Below are 22,929 nucleotides of genomic sequence, written 5' to 3' on the forward strand. Positions count from 1 at the left end.
CTCAAAACCATACCCTCAAATCAGGCCGATGAAATTAGCTGCTGTGTAAATTGTGTGTCTGAGTGGTTCATTATCTAATCACGGTCAGAACCACAGTGATAAAATAGATTGAAGCTAGGGGAGAGGTCTGCCAGATGAATTCAGGCCAATCCCAGTTTCCCATGGAAACTCAGACCCTGCCGAAACGATCATATAATTTCTAGTCATTTTGGTGCATAGTACAGGAGTGTTGGTAGGGGGGGTCGGCGGGGTTATTTGGAATCTTATTTATTTAGTACTTGTCTTTTTACTGATTGACAGGATGTTATCTGGGATTCAGTAGTGGTTTGTTTTGTTTTTGTTTTTTATTCTGTGCTGAAAATCACGCTGCTGACGTTTGACACCTTTTCCTGCAGCTGCTGGGTTGGTTGAATTTCCTCCTTTCCAGCTGCAGATGCGACAACGGCTCGTACAGTTCCCAAATGCAGAGGCTGATGACAATGTATTCAGTAATAAGGACTTGTGTCAGTTACAGATCCAGAAACAGATTTTGGAGCGTTTTATAATTTATATAACTCTTTATAAACAAATAATAAGGTACCATTGGGACATTACTGTCAATGATTCTTGTTAAATGTCTTTATGCATTTACAGATTTAACCGCACAACTTTCACTTTCAGATTATTTTCTTGCAGTTCATTGCATACTCTTCTTAATAAAAAAAAAAATGGTTTGCAGATGGTCCTTGTCCTTTTTGTCGCTCTGAGGCTGCGTCAGAACACGGCACACCTAATGATAAGCAAATATCAATTCAAAGGGTGGAATTCAATTGTCCTAAAACAGTTGCATTCCACCCATAGTGTTACGCCACATCTCTGCTGTTATGTACTCAGCCATCCGTCTGTTTTCACGTGGAGCTCAAGGTTAGAAAAATAAAAAATCATGTAGTGGATCACCACTACAATTCCTGGTGCTATGATGATAGTAAAATGCACAAAGTTTGCATACGATTAAGAACACTATGCAGGTAGGGTGTGGTGCATTGGGTCGACCCTAACTAGGTTGACAGTCATTAGGTCAACCACTATTGGTCGACACCTGAAATAGGTCAACATAAGTTTTTTTTTGGGGGGGGGGGGTTGGTGTCGTTTTCTTTGTATAGTGACTGGGAACCCCAATTAGTGCAGTGTGTCCCCTCGCATGGCTCGCTTTACTCGAGTTACTACTCCCAATCATAGTCCACGTGTATCGTAAAGTATGAAAAAGTAAAAAAACAATTTTATTTAAAAAAAAAAAAAAAACCTCATGTCAACCTTTTTCATGTGTCGACCTTTGCCACGTTGACCTAAAGACCATGTCGACCTAAAGCATGTCGACCAACAGTAGTCAACCTAATGACTGTCGACCTAAAGACCGGATACAATGCACGTAATTTAGGTCCGGTTAGGACCTGAGAAATATCAATAAATGCACAGAACTACAATAATTACTGTGCTTGGTATTCTTTTTAATATATAATATATACTTATAGTTATAATTATTATACTTCTGCTTTCTATTAATGAACAGGAGGTTTGTGTTAATTATACCAATAATAGGATTTATTTAAAATAACACTATTTATTATCCCACAAAATCATGGAGAAAAATCTCAATAATATACGTTACATACACAACAACAAACTATAATAAACTCTCAAGACATATAGGGGTATATGCAATTCCGGGCGAATTGCGGCAATTTTTCGCCCGTTTTGAAATTCGACACAATTCGACCGTCGAATTCCGGCCGGCGGGTGCCGGAATTCGACATATTCAATAAAAAACGGATTCGACAGTCCCGCTGTCGAAAAACGGACCAATTGACGGATTTTGAAACGACTTTTCAGGTGGTACAAAATACGGTAAAAAACCCGAAAAAAAAATTGCGTGGGGTCCCCCCTCCTAAGCATAACCAGCCTCGGGCTCTTTGAGCCGGTACTGGTTGCAAAAATACGGGGGGGAAAATTACAGGGGATCCCCCGTATTTTAACAACCAGCACCGGGCTCTGCACCTGGTCCTGGTGCAAAAAATACGGGGGACAAAAAGAGTAGGGGTCCCCCGTATTTTTTGTACCAGCACCGGGCTCCACTAGCTGGACAGAATGCCACAGCCGGGGGACACTTTTATACCGCTGCGGCCATGGCGCTGGTTGTTAAAATACGGGGGATCCCCTGTCATTTCCCCCCCCCCGTATTTTTGCAACCAGGACCGGCTCAAAGAGCCCGAGGCTGGTTATGCTTAGGAGGGGGGACCCCACGCAATTTTTTTTCGGGTTTTTAACCCATTCCATAAAAAAAATATATATATATTTTCTCTTACGTCCTAGAGGATGCTGGGGACTCCAAAAGGACCATGGGGTATAGACAGGATCCGCAGGAGTTTGGGCACACTAAAAAAACTTAATCTGGGTGTGAACTGGCTCCTCCCTTTATGCCCCTCCTCCAGACCTCAGTTAGACTTTGTGCCCAGGAGTGACTGGATGCACACTAGGGGAGCTCTACTGAGTTTCTCTAGAAAAGACTTTGTTAGGTTTTTTATTTTCAGGGAGACCTGCTGGCTACAGGCTCCCTGCAGCGTGGGAGTGAGGGGAGAGAAGCAGGACCTACTTCTTCTTAGTTAAGGGCTCTGCTTCTCGGCTACTGGACACCATTAGCTCCAGAGGGTTCGATCACTTGGTGCGCCTAGCTGCTTGTTCCCGGAGCCACGCCGTCGCCCCCTCACAGAAGCCAGAAGACAGAAGTCGGGTGAGTATGAGAAGATCAGAAGACTTCAGGACGGCAGAAGACTTCAGTAAAGGTACAGCGCAGCGGTAACGCTGTGCTCCATGCTCCCACACACATCACCAACTGTTTTCACTGGGTGCAGGGCGCTGGGGGGGGGGGGGGGGCGCCCTGGGCAGCATGTTACTGGAGTTTGTTGGGCGGCTTAAAGATTGTAGGTGCCTCGGCACCGTTTACAGACCCCCGCTGACATCTTTTTTCAGATTTTAAATTGGCGGGCCGAAGCGCGCCGGGAAGGGGGCGGAGCTTCGTCCCGCAGCCCACGGGCGCCATTTTCCCTACAACACGCGGCTGAGGGATAGACGCTGCCGGGACCTCCACGCTTCTCTCCCAAGTAACGGGGGGAATTTTCAGGGGGGGGCCGCAGTGTGGTGCTTAATATTAACATAAGGCAGCGCTGGGTACATATATCGTTTCTTGCGATATATGGGCGCTGGGGTGTGAGCTGACAATACTCCCTCTGTGTCCTCTATCTGGGCTTTATTGTGGGCCTGTCACCTAGCTGGGACGTTCTGTGTGTTGTGGTATGTCGGTACTACGTGTCTGCATGTCTGAGGCTGAAGGTTATTCACCGGAGGAGGTTATTGGGGGAGCGGATGCGGGGCTAGAGTTGGGACTGTCGACGCAGCCGACACCTGATTTGCTAGCATTGCTCAGTACGATAAATTCAAATGTAGCTTCCTTATCAAAGAGGTTAGATAAGTCTGAGTCACAGACGCAGGTGTGGAAAAAGTCCATGGAAGAGGCTTTGTCTCAGGTACAGACCCCATCCGGGTCGCAAAAGAGGCCATTTACTCAAGTGGTAGATACTGATACCGACACGGACTCTGATTCCGAGGTCGATTTCACTGAGGCTGCTTTACATCCACGGTTAGTTAAGAGTATTCAGTACATGATTGTGGCTATAAAAGATGTTTTACACATATCTGATGAACCTGAGGTACAGGAAACAAGGATTTGCTTGTTCAAGGGAAAAAAAACCTGAGGTGAAGTTTTCCCCCTCTCATGAAATTAATACTCTTTGTGAAAAGGCTTGGGAGTCGCTGGATAAGAAATGGCAGATTCCCAAGAGGATTTACATGGCGTATCCTTTCCCGTCTGATGACAGGGAAAAATGGGAGGCGTCTCCAAATGTTAACAAAGCTCTATCTCGTTTGTCTAAGAAAGTGGCACTTCCGTCTCCTGACACGGCAGCTCTCAAAGATCCGGCGGATCGCAAACTGGAGACGTCTCTGAAGTCCATTTTCGCTAATTCGGGTGCATTGCTCAGACCCGCTGTGGCGTCGGTATGGGTGAGTAGTGCTATTGCTAAATGGGCTGAGAATTTAGCTAATGATATGGATACTCTTGATAAAGATAATGTCCTTTTAACTCTCGGTTATATTAAAGACGCTGCAGATTACATAAAGGACGCGGCGAGGGACGTCTGTCTCTTGGGTTCAAGAACCAATGCCATGTCGATATCAGCCAGGAGGGCGCTGTGGATCCATCAATGGAACACTGATACCGACTCCAAGAGGGCTATGGAAGCGCTACCCTTCAAAGGTACTGTCTTGTTTGGGGACGGCTTGGCTGACCTGGTCTCGACCGCAACTGCGGGTAAGTCCTCTTTTCTTCCTTATGTTCCCACACAACAGAAAAAGGCACCACATCAGCAAATGCAGTCCTTTCGTCACAATAAATACAGGCGTGGAAAAGGTTCGTCCTTCCTCGCTTCAAAGGGTAGAGGAAGGGGAAGAAAACCTCCTACAGGCTCAGGCGCCCAGGACCAAAAGTCCTCCCTTGCTGCTACCAAGTCCACCGCATGACGCTGGACGCTGGGGCTTCCCTGGGGGAGTCCGGACCGGTGGGGGGCCGTCTACGAATATTCAGTCCGTTCTGGATTCAATCAGGCCTGGATCCTTGGGTACTAGAGATCGTGTCTCAGGGATACAAACTGGAGTTTCAGGAGATGTTCCCTCACCAGTTCTTCGTTTCGGCATTACCAGTAGTTCTTCCGGACAGGGAGGTTGTGCTAGCAGCGATTCAAAAACTGTGTCTACAGAGGGTCATTATTCCCATTCCCTCGTCCCAGCGGGGGGAGAGTTTCTACTCGAGCCTCTTTGTTGTGCCGAAACCGGACGGTTCGATCAGACCAATTCTAAATCTAAAATCCCTCAATCCATACTTGAAAGTTTTCAAGTTCAAGATGGAATCCCTTCGAGCGGTGATTGCCAGCCTGGAAGGGGGGGATTTTATGGCGTCAGTCGACATCAAGGATGCCTACTTACATGTCCCGATATATCCTTCACATCAGGCCTTTCTCAGGTTTGCGATACAGGATTTTCATGACCAATTTCAGACGTTGCCGTTTGGGCTTTCCACGGCTCCGAGGATTTTCACCAAAGTTATGGCGGGAATTATGGTTCTCCTTCGCAAACAAGGGGTTACAATTATCCCGTACTTGGACGATCTCCTGATAAAGGCGAGGTCCAAGGAACGGTTGCTGAGAAGTGTAGAGTTGTCACTGTCGGTTCTGCGACAGCACGGTTAGGTGCTCAATTTTCCAAAATCCCAGTTGATTCCGACCACTCGGCTTCCTTTTCTGGGCATGATTCTGGACACGGAATTACAGGTATTTCTTCCAGAAGAAAAGGCTCTGGAACTGCAGACGATGGTCAGGGAACTTCTGAGGCCGACGAGTGTGTTGATCCATCAATGTACTCGGGTTCTGGGGAAGATGGTTGCGGCGTACGAAGCCATCCCATTCGGCAGGTTTCACGCCCGGGTGTTTTAGTGGGACTTGTTGATCAAATGGTCCGGGTCTCACCTGCACATTCACCGGAAGATAAGTTTATCTCCCAGAGCCAGAATTTATCTCCCAGAGCCAGAATTTATCTCCTGTGGTGGCTACAAGGTCATCACCTCCTAGGGGGACGCCGATTCGGTATCCAGGATTGGGTACTTCTAACAACAGATGCAAGTCTCCGGGGCTGGGACGCAGTCACCCAAGGAAGAAACTTCCAGGGGAAATGGTCGCTTCAGGAAGCCTGTCTCCACATAAATGTTCTCGAGTTAAGAGCCATTTACAACGGCCTGCTGCAAGCAAGAAGCCTTCTTCAGGGTCGACCTGTCCTGGTGCAGTCAAACAACATCACAGCGGTGGCGCATATAAACAGTCAAGGCGGAACGAGGAACAGAGCGGCAATGGCGGAGTCCACAAGAATCCTTCGCTGGGCAGAACAACACGTGTGCGCCCTGTCAGCAGTCTTCCTACCGGGAGTGGACAACTGGGAAGCAGATTTCCTCAGCAGACACGATCTCCATCCGGGAGAGTGAGCTCTTCACCAAGAGGTATTTGCAGAGGTGACAAGACGCTGGGGAATTCCGTTGATCGACATGATGGCGTCTCGTCTCAACAAGAAGCTCCCGAGGTATTGTTCCAGGTCAAGGGACCCCCAAGCCACTGCAGTGGACGCCCTGGTGTCTCCGTGGGTGTTCCAGTCGGTGTATGTGTTCCCTCCACTTCCTCTCATTCCAAAGGTACTGGGGATCATTCGACGAGCAAGGGTTCAGGCGATTCTCGTCGTTCCGGACTGGCCAAGAAGAGCCTGGTACCCAGATCTTCAGGACTTACTGGTGGAAGATCCGTGGCTGCTTCCTCTAAGAGAGGATCTGTTGTTGCAGGGGCCATGCGTGTTTCCAGACTTACCGTGGCTGCGTTTGACATGGAGGTTTGCATGGAGGTTGAGCGCCAGATCTTAGCTCGTAAGGGTATTCCCAGGGAGGTCATTCCAACTCTCATTAAGGCTAGGAAGGAGGTTACGGCGAAACATTATCACCGTACTTGGAGAAAGTATGTTTCCTGGTGAGAGTCTAAAATGGCTCCTGCGGAAGATTTTCACTTGGGTCGCTTTCTCCACTTTTTACTGTCGTGGGTAGATGCAGGCCTGAAATTGGGTTCCATCAAAGTGCAGATTTTGGCTTTGTCTATTTTCTTTCAAAAAGAGTTAGCTGCCCTCCCAGAGGTTCAGACTTTTGTGAAAGGAGTAATGCATATCAATCCTCCGTTTGTGCCTCCTGTAGCTCAATCGGACCTTGATGTGGTCTTACGGTTTCTCATGTCTTCCTGGTTTGAACCTTTGCGTAAGGTTGAGTTGAAGTTTCTCACTTGGAAGGTAGTTATGCTTTTGGCGCTGGTGTCTGCCAGGCGGGTGTCAGAGTTGGCGGCTTTATCTCATAAGAGCCCGTTCTTGATTTTTCATTCGGATAGGGCGGAATTGAGGACTCGTTAACAATTTCTGCCGAAGGTGGTTTCTTCATTTCACATTAACCAACCTATTGTGGTTCCGGTGGCTACGGAAGCGGTGGCGATTCCAAAATCTCTGGATGTTGTAAGAGCGTTAAAGATCTACGTCACTAGGACAGCTGTTGCTAGGAAGACTGAGGCGTTGTTTGTCTTGTATGCTGCCAACAAGATTGGTCATCCTGCTTCAAAACAGACTATTGCACGCTGGATTTGTAGTACGATCCAGCAGGCTCATTCTTCAGTCGGACTACCGGTGCCAAAGTCGGTGAAAGCCCATTCTACCAGGAAAGTGGGCTCATCTTGGGCGGCTGCCCGAGGTGTTTCGGCGTTACAACTTTGCCGAGCAGCTACTTGGCGGGTTCTAACACGTTTGCTAAGTTCTATAAGTTTGATACCCTTGCCGATGAGGACCTGGCGTTTGCTCAGTCGATGCTGCAGAGTCATCCGCACTCTCCCGCCCGTTCTGGAGCTTTGGTATAATCCCCATGGTCCTTTTGGAGTACCCAGCATCCTCTAGGACGTAAGAGAAAATAGGATTTTGGTACTTATCGATAAATCCTTTTCTCCTAGTCCATAGAGGATGCTGGGCGCCCGTCCCGGTGCGGACTATTACTTGCAGTGTTTTCTTGCTGGTTAAATTAGTTTATACACGGGTTGTGTATTGTTTTGTTTCAGCTTGTTGCAGGTGTTAATGCATACTGTTATCTGGTTTAAAGTTACTCCGGTTGTATGGTATGTTTGTGGTGCGGGCCAGTCGGTTTGTAGCCCTTAGTTTAAACAAAAATCTTTTCCTTGAAATGTCCGTCTCTCCTGGGCACAGTTCCTATAACTGGGGTCTGGAGGAGGGGCATAGAGGGAGGAGCCAGTTCACACCCAGATTAAGTCTTTTTAGTGTGCCCAAGCTCCTGCGGATCCCGTCTATACCCCATGGTCCTTTTGGAGTCCCCAGCATCCTCTACGGACTAGGAGAAAAGGATTTATCGGTAAGTACCAAAATCCTATTTTAAAAAATATATAAATAATACTTGTGCCTCCTAAATAGACAAACCAAGTACCTAATCCCTTCTAATATAAATAGATATGCTATTAGCAATAAAAAAAAAACACAAAAAAAAACATGTTTTTAAATTTATTTATTACATTCCGCCAGCAAATTGAGGCGGATTGAAAATGACGAATTTACTGTCAAAAAGCACTGTTGTCGAATTTACATTCTTCAATTGAATATACTTTTGTCGAGAAGCCGCATTTGTACCATTGCAGAAATGTCGAATTTGTCAAATGTCGAATTTCAAAAAGTCGAATTTGAAAAGTACGTTTTTTGGACGAAAAGTACTGTATTGCATTGTCGAATTTTTTTTTTGGGGCGAAAAAGTCCAGTTTTTCGACATTTTCGGGAATTCGACCGCAATTGCATATACCCCATATTCTGTTAAAATATCAACACTCCGCATTGAACGCCTAGTTGTTTGTTGGATTGCAACAGTTTGTTAGTGTAAGTTTTATTAAACCAGGTTCCTCATATGTTGCTAGTCCTCAGTTTGTAAGGGTTATGGTGCCCATACACTTGTGAGATATCTGGTACAACCCTTTGATTTCGACCACATCGGTGCGATAAAGCGCAGGATTGTATGCACATCGAATGTGTCCTCCGATGCGATGCGTAGTCACGCTGGTCGAATCTCGCATCTCAGGAAATTATGCGCTGCACTCAATATTTATCGGATCGCATGCTGTTTTTACCACATTTGATTTATCGCAGTGTGATGTGTGAGTTATTTAGCTCACTTCCTGGACACTCCATTCCCCCCACCCCCCCAATTCTGGTCACCCAATTTCTGGTCACAAGGGGCATGCAATAAATCCCATGATTGTATGAGCATCGAATGCACATAAACACTTTTGATGCAATTTATTGCACGGGGAGCTTCAAGGGAAATAGAAGCGCAATATCGCACAAGTGTATGGGCACCGTTAGTAAGCCAAGTAGCAGCAGTCAGTTAAAAAGCCGCTATATACAGGTAAATGATACAGTATACTGGCGTCCCAGTATATCAAACCACTAATAGTGGTCAGTGACTTATGCTATGCCAGCACGCTATATTTACCCTAAGTTGTAAGTATCCTTGGTCCAAGCGCAGTAATTATTGTAGTTCGGAGCTGGTGCAGATACTTCATCAATGCTACTTTTGCAATAAAATACATTTCTTTTAATTCCGCTGAGTAAATAGAGCAGCAACCTGTTGGCATTAATACTGAAACCATTATACTTCTCCGTTTTTGAAAAGAAAGTCATTGAACGAACATACTTGCAAGCCTCACATAGAGCTTATTGCCTATTGATAATTACGTTTACAATTATCAAGTAAAAAGAGCGAAATATTATAACGATGTACAATAAAAATCTTTTTCTATTGCACATAAAAACTTTACGCAGACCAATAGCCACTATTCCGCAGGCACGGATTCCCTTGCCCAACTGAGTTTACGGTCTAATCTTCATGCCTGCGACCTCGTGAGGAAACGTGACTTGTCCAAGGTTGCAAGAATCCAACACTCTTATTTGAAGCTTTGTTGAATTATCCTGGTTTCATAGTTGTCGCACTTAACCACTGAGCCCAGTATGCAATCTTTTCATGTAATCAGATCACAATATTTACACCACTTGATACTTTGTTTTGTTTTTCTTCAGCAACAGCCATTTTGTAAATGCTTTGACTTATGTTCCTCCTGCATTCTGACCCCTTTTATATATATTACTACATATTAATATTTAAATGCAGTTTTTCATCTTGGCCGTAAATTTCCGCAGATCGCTTGACAGTTTCCTTTAATTTAAATTCATTGAGCACTGCTTAATTGCCGTATAGCTTTGCATTCAGTGTAAATTCACACTGCAGAACATGATTACAAACTGCATTTTAATACAATATTTTTTTTTCTTATCCTGTTCATCTTATTAACAACACACTTTAAGTGGCCCGATTATACACTTTAGTTAGAATCCTCCATTGCTTGTACTGTGTTAACAATACAAAGGAGACCTCTTAGATTAGGGTCCACATTGTACTATGATGGACAAGAAGTTCCCAGGTACAGGGTGTTTAAAAGGAATACTTAAAATAAATATTTGAATATTAACAATGGCTTCTACGCATGAACATTTTCACGTCTGACTGATCTGTACTGCGACACCAAACATTCACCCTGCGCTGTGGTTTAATTCTGTAGGAACATATAGCTACTTTGCGAAGCTAGTTGCCTTGGGGCACCCACATACTTTAATCCGGGTCTGATTTGGTCATTAATTTAGGTAAGAATATGTACACAGAGGTTATGATGGAGGTAACACTGTACACGCTACACTGCTTTTATGTAATGTGCCATAAAAGAGGTTAAAAAAATAAATAAAATTGTTCCTCTGTACTGGAGAAAATTGCTTCATTGCCGTAGATTCCCTTTAATTGTACAACAAGTATTAGAGATGAACTGGTTTTTATGTTCTTGTTGTTTCAGAACTTTAACATTACGAATAACAGAGTCACAGGTGATGTTCTGTAGAGTGTGAATTATGCTATATCTTTGCTATAGGTGCCTTTGATGACGATGACATCATCCATGTTGAAGGAAGTGTCAATCCAGTACGGGACATTGAAATCATACATGAGGAACTCCGTCTGAAGGATGAAGAAATGATCATTGCTGCCATAGATAAACTTGAAAAAGTAGCCGTGAGAGGAGGAGACAAAAAGCTAAAACCAGAATATGTAAGTAGTAAAAAAAATGTCTCCTCTACTCTTGTCTTCGTATTGTAGGTACTAAGTCCGGTCTGCTGGCCTTTTACATATTTACTCATCCCAGTTTGTGAATCGCTAACTCTTTACTCTAGCCAGCTACGTGTTGTTTGTGGGGGTCCTGAAATGCTCTGTTCCAGGGCCATTACTGTAGTAAGTATTTCTAAATGTCTTACCAACAGAATGTACTCTGTTTCTACTTATACTATGCTGTATGTGCACCTTTCAAACGTCTCCAAGCGTAACGTTTACTGCAATCTGATATCTGCCAGGTGGCACAATGGATCATTCAGAACATACTGTTTTAGTAAACTAATTAAACATTATCCAGATTATTTTGGGCATAGGCACATGCTGCAAAGTGTATGTGAATTACTGATTATTGCAGAAGAGTAACACTTGTCTGACATCAGTAGGCATTGGTGTGTGGCCTGGTCCTTACCTGTCACTTGGTTTTGCACATAGACTCCTGATAGCTGTTCCTGCCTTATAGAAGCAACTCCTGTCTGACTCCTATGGCCAGAAAGCAGGTCATGCTACCATCTACTTCAAACTATGTGGATGTAGTTTATAGTACAGTTCATCAGGTTTCTTATATCTGCGCTTTCATTTTTCTGTGTGCATGCAAAACACACATCTGTTATATGCTGTGAGATCTTGGCTGGCTACACCTGTCTAGATAAGTGATAGGCTACAAAAAGGTCCCACATTATTGTTCTACTCCATAATAAGAAAGAGACACCGATCTATGGTGTCATGAGCAGGTGTTGAATGTTACAAGCTATAAGAAATATAACCTTACAGCAGGGGTGTGGCCCGCCACCACAGATGCTTGGATAACCATTAGAGAGTGCATGTCTGGGCCCCTTGATAAATATATATGGGAAATACTGTTAGTGCATGCATGAAAAAGTACCAGATTAATAAAAGCAATTCACTGTAAAGAATACACCATAGTCCTGTGCAGTATAAGGTAACATGTATAATTTGGGATGTAGTTATGTAACCGGCGGTCACAATTTCCTCCCCCTACATCCCGCCCACTGAGAATCCCGACGGTCGGCATGCCGATCAGCAGGGACTATTCCCACTCCTGGGTATTCTGCGTCCGGGTTCCCGAACGCCGGCATGAAGATGCACACCTGTATAATTCAAATGAGCAGCCTGGAACCTGATCCCTAGAGAAAAGGGTGGGCCTTTAAGTAGTGGGGCCCACTGGGGTTGACCCATGTGGGCCATTCCAACCTTGTGTATATGTGTCAATGCCTCATAATGAAATTAGACATTTCATGTCTTTGCCAGTTACAGAACCAAACTGTGATACATGCGTCTATATATACTCTGTTCATATGTATGTGTGTGTGTGTGTGTGTGTGTGTGTATATATATATATATATATATATATATATATATATATATAATGCACACTAACTTGCACTTTTTAGCTGTTTCTATAACGAGCTGAAGCACGCAAGAAGTTCATTATTCTTTGTGTTTTAACATGATCGGTGGTCAAAGGCCACTTGTACTTAAAGTCATTAGAGAGAAGATGCTTTCTCTGCTTCCAACCTCAGGTCACAGTGATGAGCTAATGAAAGAGCTTCTACAAGTCCGTTCTCCATGTAATGTTCAGATCACTTTTTAAGGTTATCTTGTTGATGCCTCAGATTATTCAATGTCAACTAGGTGAATATTTATATCAAGTGACATATTTAATAGGCTCTAAAGTGTGTTACTACAGTTTTTTTTTTTTTTTTTTGGTGTGTGACAGGAGACGCTTGGTAAATGTGTTAGTTTGTTACTTTGCTTTTCTGTAATATCGGAAGTAAATAATTAATATAAGTGTACCTCTTTCTGAAAGTACCCGGCACAGTTGATTGAAGCATAGTTCGTAGCTTATTGTTCTCTTTGCACGGCCTGCATGGACTAGTCTCCTTATTGAAGGTTTTAAATACCTGAGAATTCTGTTATGGATGATTTATACATTTGTCATCTACTGTAGATAAAAGATATTCTCCACCCCAAAAAATGTTTTCAGTGTTTTAATGAGTTACGAGGAAAACTTCTACTTCAAATGTCCCACTCTATATTCATGGGTTCCTAGGTGGCGGAAATAGACACCCCCGATGGCTGCCTCTGCCCTCCCCCCAATGGCTGCCTCTGCCCCCCCCGATGGCTGCCCCTGTGCCCCCCCAGGTGGCTGCCTCTGCCCCCCCCGATGGCTGCCCCTGTGCCCCCCCAGGTGGCTGCCTCTGCCCCCCCCCCCCCCAGATGGCTGCCTCTGCCCCCCCCCCCCCCAGATGGCTGCCTCTGCCCCCCCCCCCCCCAGATGGCTGCCTCTGCCCCCCTCCCCCCCCCAGATGGCTGCCTCTGCCCCCCTCCCCCCCCCAGATGGCTGCCTCTGCCCCCCTCCCCCCCCCCCAGATGGCTGCCTCTGCCCCCCTCCCCCCCCCCCAGATGGCTGCCTCTGCCCCCCTCCCCCAGATGGCTGCCCCTGCCCCCCTCCCCCAGATGGCTGCCCCTGCCCCCCTCCCCCAGATGGCTGCCCCTGCCCCCCTCCCCCAGATGGCTGCCCCTGCCCCCCTCCCCCAGATGGCTGCCCCTGCCCCCCTCCCCCAGATGGCTGCCCCGCCCCCCCACGGCTGCCTCTGCCCCCCCCCCGGCTGCCTCTGCCCCCCCCACCCCCTGTGGCTGCCTCTGCCCCCCCCCACCCCCCCTCGTGGCTGCCTCTGCCTCCTACCCCCCCCCCCCCCTCCAATGGCTGCCTCTGCCCCCCCCCCATGGCTGCCTCTGCCCCCCCCCTGCCCCCCCCCGAGGGCTGCCTCTGCCCCGCCCCCCGAGGGCTGCCTCTGCCCCGCCCCCCGAGGGCTGCCTCTGCCCCGCCCCCCGAGGGCTGCCTCTGCCCCGCCCTCCCGATGGCTGCCTCTGCCCCGCCCTCCCAATGGCTGCCTCTGTTCCGTGTTCCCCCCTCCCCCCGATGGCTGCCTCTGTTCCGTGTCTCCCCCCCCCCCCCCCCCCGATGGCTGCCTCTGTTCCGTGTCTCCCCCCCCCCCCCCGATGGCTGCCTCTGTTCCGTGTGTCCCCCCCCCCGATGGCTGCCTCTGTTCCGTGTGTCCCCCCCCCCCCCGAAGGCTGCCTCTGCCCCCCTCCACCAACCCAATGGCTGCCCCTGCTCCCCCCCCGATGGCTGCCCCTCAATGTCAGATTTCTCTGACGTCCTAGTGGATGCTGGGAACTCCGTAAGGACCATGGGGAATAGACGGGCTCCGCAGGAGACTGGGCACTCAAAAAGAAAGATTAGGTACTATCTGGTGTGCACTGGCTCCTCCCTCTATGCCCCTCCTCCAGACCTCAGTTAGATTTCTGTGCCCGGCCCGAGCTGGTTGCACACTAGGAGCTCTCCTGAGCTTCTAGAAAGAAAGTTTAAATTAGGTTTTTTATTTCTCTGACGTCCTAGTGGATGCTGGGAACTCCGAAAGGACCATGGGGAATAGCGGCTCCGCAGGAGACTGGGCACAAAAGTAAAAGCTTTAGGACTAGCTGGTGTGCACTGGCTCCTCCCCCTATGACCCTCCTCCAAGCCTCAGTTAGATTTTTGTGCCCGAACGAGAAGGGTGCAATCTAGGTGGCTCTCCTGAGCTGCTTAGAGTAAAAGTTTAAATTAGGTTTTTTATTTTCAGTGAGTCCTGCTGGCAACAGGCTCACTGCATCGAGGGACTAAGGGGAGAAGAAGCGAACTCACCTGCGTGCAGAGTGGATTGGGCTTCTTAGGCTACTGGACATAAGCTCCAGAGGGACGATCACAGGCCCAGCCATGGATGGGTCCCAGAGCCGCGCCGCCGTCCCCCTTACAGAGCCAGAAGAGCAGAAGAGGTCCGGAAAATCGGCGGCAGAAGACGTCATGTCTTCAATAAGGTAGCGCACAGCACCGCAGCTGTGCGCCATTGCTCTCAGCACACTTCACACTCCGGTCACTGAGGGTGCAGGGCGCTGGGGGGTGGGCGCCCTGAGACGCAATAAAAATACCTTAGATGGCAAAAAATACATCTTATATAGCTCCTGGGCTATATGGATGCATTTAACCCCTGCCAGAATACATAGAAAAACGGGAGATAGGCTCCGCCCCCTTATCGGCGGCCTTATCTCCTCAGCACACTGGCACCATTTTCCCTCACAGCTCCGTTGGAGGGAAGCTCACTGGCTCTCCCCTGCAGTCACTACACTACAGAAAGGGTTAAAAAAGAGAGGGGGGGGGCACTAATTACGCGCAGTATTAAAGATACAGCAGCTATAAGGGGAAAAACACTTATATAAGGTTATCCCTGTATATATATAGCGCTCTGGTGTGTGCTGGCAAACTCTCCCTCTGTCTCCCCAAAGGGCTAGTGGGGTCCTGTCCTCTATCAGAGCATTCCCTGTGTGTGTGCTGTATGTCGGTACGTTTGTGTCGACATGTATGAGGAGAAAAATGATGTGGAGACGGAGCAGATTGCCTGTAATAGTGATGTCACCCCCTAGGGGGTCGACACCTGAGTGGATGAACTGTTGGAAGGAATTACGTGACAGTGTCAGCTCTGTATAAAAGACAGTGGTTGACATGAGACAGCCGGCTACTCAGCTTGTGCCTGTCCAGACGTCTCATAGGCCGTCAGGGGCTCTAAAGCGCCCGTTACCTCAGATGGCAGATATAGACGCCGACACGGATACTGACTCCAGTGTCGACGGTGAAGAGACAAATGTGACTTCCAGTAGGGCCACACGTTACATGATTGAGGCAATGAAAAATGTTTTACACATTTCTGATAATACGAGTACCACCAAAAAGGGGTATTATGTTCGGTGAGGAAAAACTACCTGTAGTTTTCCTGAATCTGAGAAATTAAATGAGGTGTGTGATGATGCGTGGGTTTCCCCCGATAACAACTGATAATTTCTAAAATGTTATTGGCATTATATCCTTTCCCGCCAGAGGTTAGGGTGCGTTGGGAAACACCCCCTAGGGTGGATAAAGCGCTCACGCGCTTGTAAGGGCTCTACCCTCTCCTGAGATGGCCGCCCTTAAGGATCCTGCTGATAGAAAGCAGGAGGGTATCCTAAAATGTATTTACACACATACTGGTGTTATACTGCGACCAGCAATCGCCTCAGCCTGGATGTGCAGTGCTGGGTTGGCGTGGTCGGATTCCCTGACTGAAAATATTGATACCCTAGATAGGGACCGTATATTTTTGCCTATAGAGCATTTAAAAGATGCATTTCTATATATGCGTGATGCACAGCGGAATATTTGCCGACTGGCATCAAGTCTAAGTGCGTTGTCCATTTCTACCAGTAGAGGGTTATGGACACGACAGTGGTCAGGTGATGCGGATTTCAAACGGCATTTGGAAGTATTGCCTTATTAAGGGGAGGAGTTATTTGGGGTCGGTCTTTCAGACCTGGTGGCCACGGCAACAGCTGGGATATCCACGTTTGTACCCCAGGTCGCCTCTCAACATGAGAAGACGCCATATTATCAGGCGCAGTCTTTTCGTGGACAAGCGGGCAAAAGGTTCCTCATTTCTGCCCCGTGACAGAGGGAGAGGAAAAAGGCTGCAGAAATCAGCCAGTTCCCAGGAACAGAAACCCTCTCCCGCCTCTGCCAAGCCCTCAGTATGACGCTGGGGCTTTACAAGCAGAATCAGGCACGGTGGGGGGCCCGTCTCAATGAATTTCAGCGCGCAGTGGGCTCACTCGCAAGTAGACCCCTGGATCCTTCAGGAGATATCTCAGGGGTACAAATTGGAATTCGAGACGTCTCCCCCTCGCCGTTTCCTAAAGTCGGCTTTACCGATGTCTCCTTCTGACAGGGAGACAGTTTTGGAAGCCATTCACAAGCTGTATTCCCAGCAGGTGATAATCAAGGTACCCCTCCTGCAACAGGGAACGGGGTATTATTCCACACTGTTGTGGTACCGAAGCCGGACGGCTCGGTGAGACCGATTCTAAATCTAAAATCTTTGAACACTTACATACAGAGGTTCAAATTCAAGATTGAGTCACTCAGAGCAGTGATTGCGAACCTGGAAGAAGGGGACTACATGATGTCTCGGGACATCAAGGATGCTTACCTTCATGTCCAAATTTACCCTTCTCACCAAGGGTACCTCAGGTTTATGGTACAGAACTGTCACTATCAGTTCAGACGCTGCCGTATGGATGGTCCACGGCACCCCGGGTCTTTACCAAGGTAATGGCCGAAATGATGATATTCCTTCGAAGGAAGGGAATTTTAGTTATCCCTTACTTGGACGATTCCCTGATAAGGGTAAGATCCAGGGAACAGTTGGAGGTCGGTGTAGCACTCTCTCAGGTAGTGTTGCGGCAGCACGATTGGATTCTCAATATTCCAAAATCGCAGCTGGTTCCGACGACTCGTCTTCTGTTCCTAAGGATGATCCTGGACACAGTCCAGAAAAAGGTGTTTCTCCCGGAGGAGAAAGCCAGGGAGTTATCCGAGCTAGTCAGGAACCTCCTAAAACCGAGCCAAGTCTCAGTGCATCAATGCACAAGGGTTCTGGGTAAAATGGTGGCTTCCTACGAAGCAATCCCATTCGGCAGATTCCACGCAAGAACTTTCCAGTGGGACCTGCTGGACAAATGGTCCGGGTCGCATCTTCAGATGCATCAGCGGATAACCCTGTCACCAAGAACAAGGGTGTCCCTCCTGTGGTGGTTGCAGAGTGCTCATCTTCTAGAGGGTCGCAGATTCAGCATTCAGGACTGGGTCCTGGTGACCACGGATGCCAGCCTGCGAGGCTGGGGAGCAGTCACACAGGGAAGGAATTTCCAGGGCTTATGGTCAAGCCTGGAGACATCACTTCACATAAATATCCTGAAGCTAAGGGCCATTTACAATGCTCTAAGCTTAGCAAGACCTCTGCTTCAAGGTCAGCCGGTGTTGATCCAGTCGGACAACATCACGGCAGTCACCCACGTAAACTGACACGGTGGCACAAGAAGCAGGAGGGCAAGGATTCTTCGCTGGGCGGAAAATCATGTGATAGCACTGTCAGCAATTCCGGGAGTGGACAACTGGGAAGCAGACTTCCTCAGCAGACACGACCTCCACCCGGGAGAGTGGGGACTTCACCCAGAAGTCTTCCACATGATTATAAACCGTTGGGAAAAACTCGACAGGTATTGCGCCAGGTCAAGGGACCCTCAGGCAATAGCTGTAGACGCTCTGGTAACACCGTGGGTGTACCAGTCAGTGTATGTGTTCCCTCATCTGCCTCTCATACCCAAGGTACTGAGATTGATAAGATGGAGAGGAGTAAGCACTATATTCGTGGCTCCGGATTGGCCAAGAAGGACTTGGTAACCGGAACTTCAAAAGATGCTCACGGAGGATCCGTGGCCTCTACCTCTAAGAAGGGACCTGCTTCAGCAAGGACCCTGTCTGTTCCAAGACTTACCGCGACTGCGTTTGACGGCATGGCGGTTGATCGCCGGATCCTGAAGGAAAAAAGGCATTCCGGATGAAGTCATCCCTATCCTGATCAAAGCCAGGAAGGATGTAACCGCAAAACATTATCACCGCATTTGGCGAAAATATGTTGCGTGGTGCGAGGCCAGTAAGGCCCGACGGAGGAAATTCAACTGGGTCGATTCCTACATTTCCTGCAAACAGGAGTGTCTATGGGCCTGAAATGGGGGTCCATTAAGGTTCAAATTTCGGCCCTGTCAATTTTCTTCCAAAAAGAACTAGCTTCAGTCCCTGAAGTTCAGATGTTGTAAAAGGGGTACTGCATATACAGCCTCCTTTTGTGCCTCCAGTGGCACCTTGGGATCCCAATGTAGTTTTTGGGTTCCAAAAAGTCACATTGGTTTGAACCACTTAAATCTGTGGAGTTAAAATATCTCACATGGAAAGTGGTCATGCTGTTGGCCCTGGCCTGGGCCAGGCGCGTGTCAGAATTGGCGGCTTTATCCTGTAAAAGCCCTTATCTGATTTTCCATTCGGACAGGGCGGAATTGAGGACTCGTCCTCAGTTTCTCCCTAAGGTGGTTTCAGCGTTTCACCTGAACCAACCTATTGTGGTGCCTGCGGCTACTAGGGACTTGGAGGACTCCAAATTGCTAGACGTTGTCAGAGCCCTGAAAATATGTTTCCAGGACGGCTGGAGTCAGAAAATCTGACTCGCTGTTTATCCTGTATGCACCCAACAAGCTGGGTGCTCCTGCTTCTAAGCAGACTATTGCTCGTTGGATTGGTAGTACAATTCAGCTTGCACATTCTGTGGCAGGCCTGCCACAGCCAAAAATCTGTAAATGCCCACTCCACAAGGAAGATGGGCTCATCTTGGGCGGCTGCCCGAGGGGTCTCGGCTTTACAACTTTGCCGAGCAGCTACTTGGTCAGGAGCAAATACGTTTGTAAAATTCTACAAAATTGATACCCTGGCTGAGGAGGACCTGGAGTTCTCTCATTTGGTGCTGCAGAGTCATCCGCACTCTCCCGCCCGTTTGGGAGCTTTGGTATAATCCCCATGGTCCTTTCGGAGTTCCCAGCATCCACTAGGACGTCCGAGAAAATAAGAATTTACTTACCGATAATTCTATTTCTCATAGTCCGTAGTGGATGCTGGGCGCCCATCCCAAGTGCGGATTGTCTGCAATACTTGTACATAGTTACAAAAATCGGGTTATTATTGTTGTGAGCCATCTTTTCAGAGGCTCCTCTGTTATCATGCTGTTAACTGGGTTCAGATCACAGGTTGTACGGTGTGATTGGTGTGGCTGGTATGAGTCTTACCCGGGATTCAAAATCCTTCCTTATTGTGTACGCTCGTCCGGGCACAGTATCCTAACTGAGGCTTGGAGGAGGGTCATAGGGGGAGGAGCCAGTGCACACCAGCTAGTCCTAAAGCTTTTACTTTTGTGCCCAGTCTCCTGCGGAGCCGCTATTCCCCATGGTCCTTTCGGAGTTCCCAGCATCCACTACGGACTATGAGAAATAGAATTATCGGTAAGTAAATTCTTATTTTTACAGTGAGACCTGCTGGTAACAGGCTCACTGCATCGAGGGACTAAGGGGAGAAGAAGCGAACCTACCTGCTTGCAGCTAGCTTGGGCTTCTTAGGCTACTGGACACCATTAGCTCCAGAGGGATCGACCGCAGGACCCGTCCTTGGTGTTCGTTCCCGGAGCCGCGCCGCCGTCCCCCTTACAGAGCCAGAAGCATGAAGATGGTCCGGAAAATCGGCGGCAGAAGACTTCAGTCTTCACCAAGGTAGCGCACAGCACTGCAGCTGTGCGCCATTGCTCCTCATACACACTTCACACTCCGGTCACTGAGGGTGCAGGGCGCTGGGGGGGGGGGCGCCCTGAGCAGCAATAAAAACACCTTGGCTGGCAAAATAATCACAATATATAGCCCCAGAGGCTATATATGTGATAATTACCCCTGCCAGAATCCATAAAAAAGCGGGAGAATAGTCTGCGAAAAAGGGGCGGAGCTATCTCCCTCGGCACACTGGCGCCATTTAATCTTCACAGTGTAGCTGGAAGACAGCTCCCCAGGCTCTCCCCTGTAGTTTTCAGGCTCAAAGGGTTAAAAAGAGAGGGGGGGCACTAAATTTAGGCGCAATATTGTTTATACAAGCAGCTATTGGGGAAAATTCACTCAGTGACAGTGTTTATCCCTACATTATATAGCGCTCTGGTGTGTGCTGGCATACTCTCTCTCTGTCTCCCCAAAGGGCTGTGTGGGGTCCTGTCCTCAGTCAGAGCATTCCCTGTGTGTGTGCGGTGTGTCGGTACGGCTGTGTCGACATGTTTGATGAGGAGGCTTATGTGGAGACGGAGCAGATGCCGATAAATGGGATATCGCCCCCTGTGGGCCGACACCAGAGTGGATGGATAGGTGGAAGGTATTAACCGACAGTGTCAACTCCTTACATAAAAGGCTGGATGACGTAACAGCTATGGGACAGCCGGCTTCTCAGCCCGCGCCTGCCCAGGCGTCTCAAAGGCCATCAGGGGCTCAAAAACGCCCGCTCCCTCAGTTGGCAGACACAGATGTCGACACGGAGTCTGACTCCAGTGTCGACGAGGTTGAGACATATACACAATCCACTAGGAACATCCGTTACATGATCCCGGCAATAAAAAAATGTGTTACACATTTCTGATTAACCCAAGTACCACTAAAAAAGGGTTTTATGTGTGGGGAGAAAAAGCAGGCAGTGTTTTGTTCCCCCATCAAATGAGTGAATGAAGTGTGAAAAAGCGTGGGTTCCCTCGATAAGAAACTGGTAATTTCTAAAAAGTTACTGATGGCGTACCCTTTCCCGCCTGAGGATAAGTTACGCTGGGAGATATCCCCTAGGGTGGATAAGGCGCTCACACGTTTGTCAAAAAAGGTGGCACTGCCGTCCTAGGATACGGCCACTTTGAAGGTACCTGCTGATAAATAGTAGGAGGCTATCCTGAAGTCTGTATTTACACACTCAGGTACTAGACTGAGACCTGCAGATAGTGCTGCTGCAGCGTGGTCTGTAACCCTATCAAACAGGGATACTATTTTGCGAACATAAGACGTTGTCTTATATATGAGGGATGCACAGAGGGATATTTTGCCGGCTGGCATCCAGAAGTGATGCAATGTCCATTCTGTCAGGAGGGTATGAGAGACCCGACACTGGACAGGTGATGCTGACTTTAAAAGTCACATAGAGCCTTATAAGGGTGAGGAATTGTTTGGGGATGGTCTCTGGGACCGCATATCCACAGCAACAGCTGGGAAGAAATTTTTTTACCTCAGGTTTCCTCACAGCCTAAGAAAAGCACTGTATTATCAGGTACAGTCCTTTCAGCTTCAGAAAAGCAAGCGGGTCAAAGGCGCTTCCTTTCTACACAGAGACGAGGGAAGAGGGAAAAAGCTGCACCAGTCAGCCAGTTCCCAGAATCAAAATTCTTCCCCCGCTTCCTCTGAGTCCACCGCATGACGCGGGGGCTCCACAGGCGTAGCCAGGTACTGTGGGGGGCCGCCTCAAAAATTTCAGCGATCAGTGGGCTCGCTCACAGGTGGATCCCTGGATCCTTCAAGTAGTATCTCAGGGGTACAAGCTGGAATTCGAGGCGTCTCCCCCCCCGCCGTTTCCTCAAATCTGCCGACAACTCCCTCAGGCAGGGAGGCTGTGCTAGAGGCAATTCACAAGCTGTATTCCCAGCAGGTGATAGTCAAGGTGCCCCTACTTCAACAAGGACGGGGTTACTATTCCACACTGTTTGTGGTACCGAAACCGGACGGTTCGGTGAGACCCATTTTAAATTTGAAGTCCTTGAACACATACATAAAAAAATTCAAGTTCAAGATGGAATCGCTCAGGGCGGTTATTGCAAGCCTGGAGGAGGGGGATTACATGGTATCCCTGGACATCAAGGACATGTCCCCATTTACCATCCTCACCAGGAGTACCTCAGATTTGTGGTACAGGATTGCCATTACCAATTCCAAACACTGCCGTTTGGACTGTCCACAGCACCGAGGGTCTTTACCAAGGTAATGGCAGAAATGATGATACTCCTTCGAAAAAAGGGAGTTTTAATTATCCCGTACTTGGACGATCTCCTTATAAAGGCGAGGTCCAAGGAGCAGTTGTTGGTCGGAGTAGCACTATCTCGGGAAGTGCTACAACAGCACGGATGGGTTCTATACATTCCAAAGTCACAGCTGGTTCCTACCACACACCTACTGTTCCTGGGGATGGTTCTGGACACAGAACAGAAAAGTGTGTTTCTCCTGCAGGAGAAAGCTAAGGAGCTGTCATCTCTAGTCGGAGACCTCCTGAAAACAAAAACAGGTATCGGTGCATCACTGCACACGAGTCCTGGGAAAAATGGTAACTTCTTACGAAGCAAAATTCCATTCGGCAGGTTCCATACAAGAAACTTTTAGTGGGACTTCTTGGACAAGTGGTCGGGATCGCATCTTCAGATGCATCGGCTGATAACCCTGTCTCCAAGGACCAGGGTATCTCTACTGTGGTGGCTGCAGAG

At 48.1% G+C, this 22,929-nt stretch overlaps 1 protein-coding gene across 1 annotated transcript in view; it reads left to right on the top strand.

Annotated features, from left to right (window-relative positions):
- Positions 1 to 22,929, top strand: part of OLA1 (Obg like ATPase 1) — a 315,794-nt gene that overhangs the window by 127,820 nt on the left and 165,045 nt on the right. Inside the window, exon 5 of the mRNA XM_063933437.1 lies at positions 10,683 to 10,858. Within this exon, the coding sequence (XP_063789507.1) occupies positions 10,683 to 10,858 (176 nt within the window). The remainder of the gene's footprint in view (positions 1 to 10,682; positions 10,859 to 22,929) is intronic.

Source organism: Pseudophryne corroboree, chromosome 7 (assembly GCF_028390025.1).
Source record: "Pseudophryne corroboree isolate aPseCor3 chromosome 7, aPseCor3.hap2, whole genome shotgun sequence".
Classification (NCBI taxonomy): Eukaryota; Metazoa; Chordata; class Amphibia; order Anura; family Myobatrachidae; genus Pseudophryne; species Pseudophryne corroboree.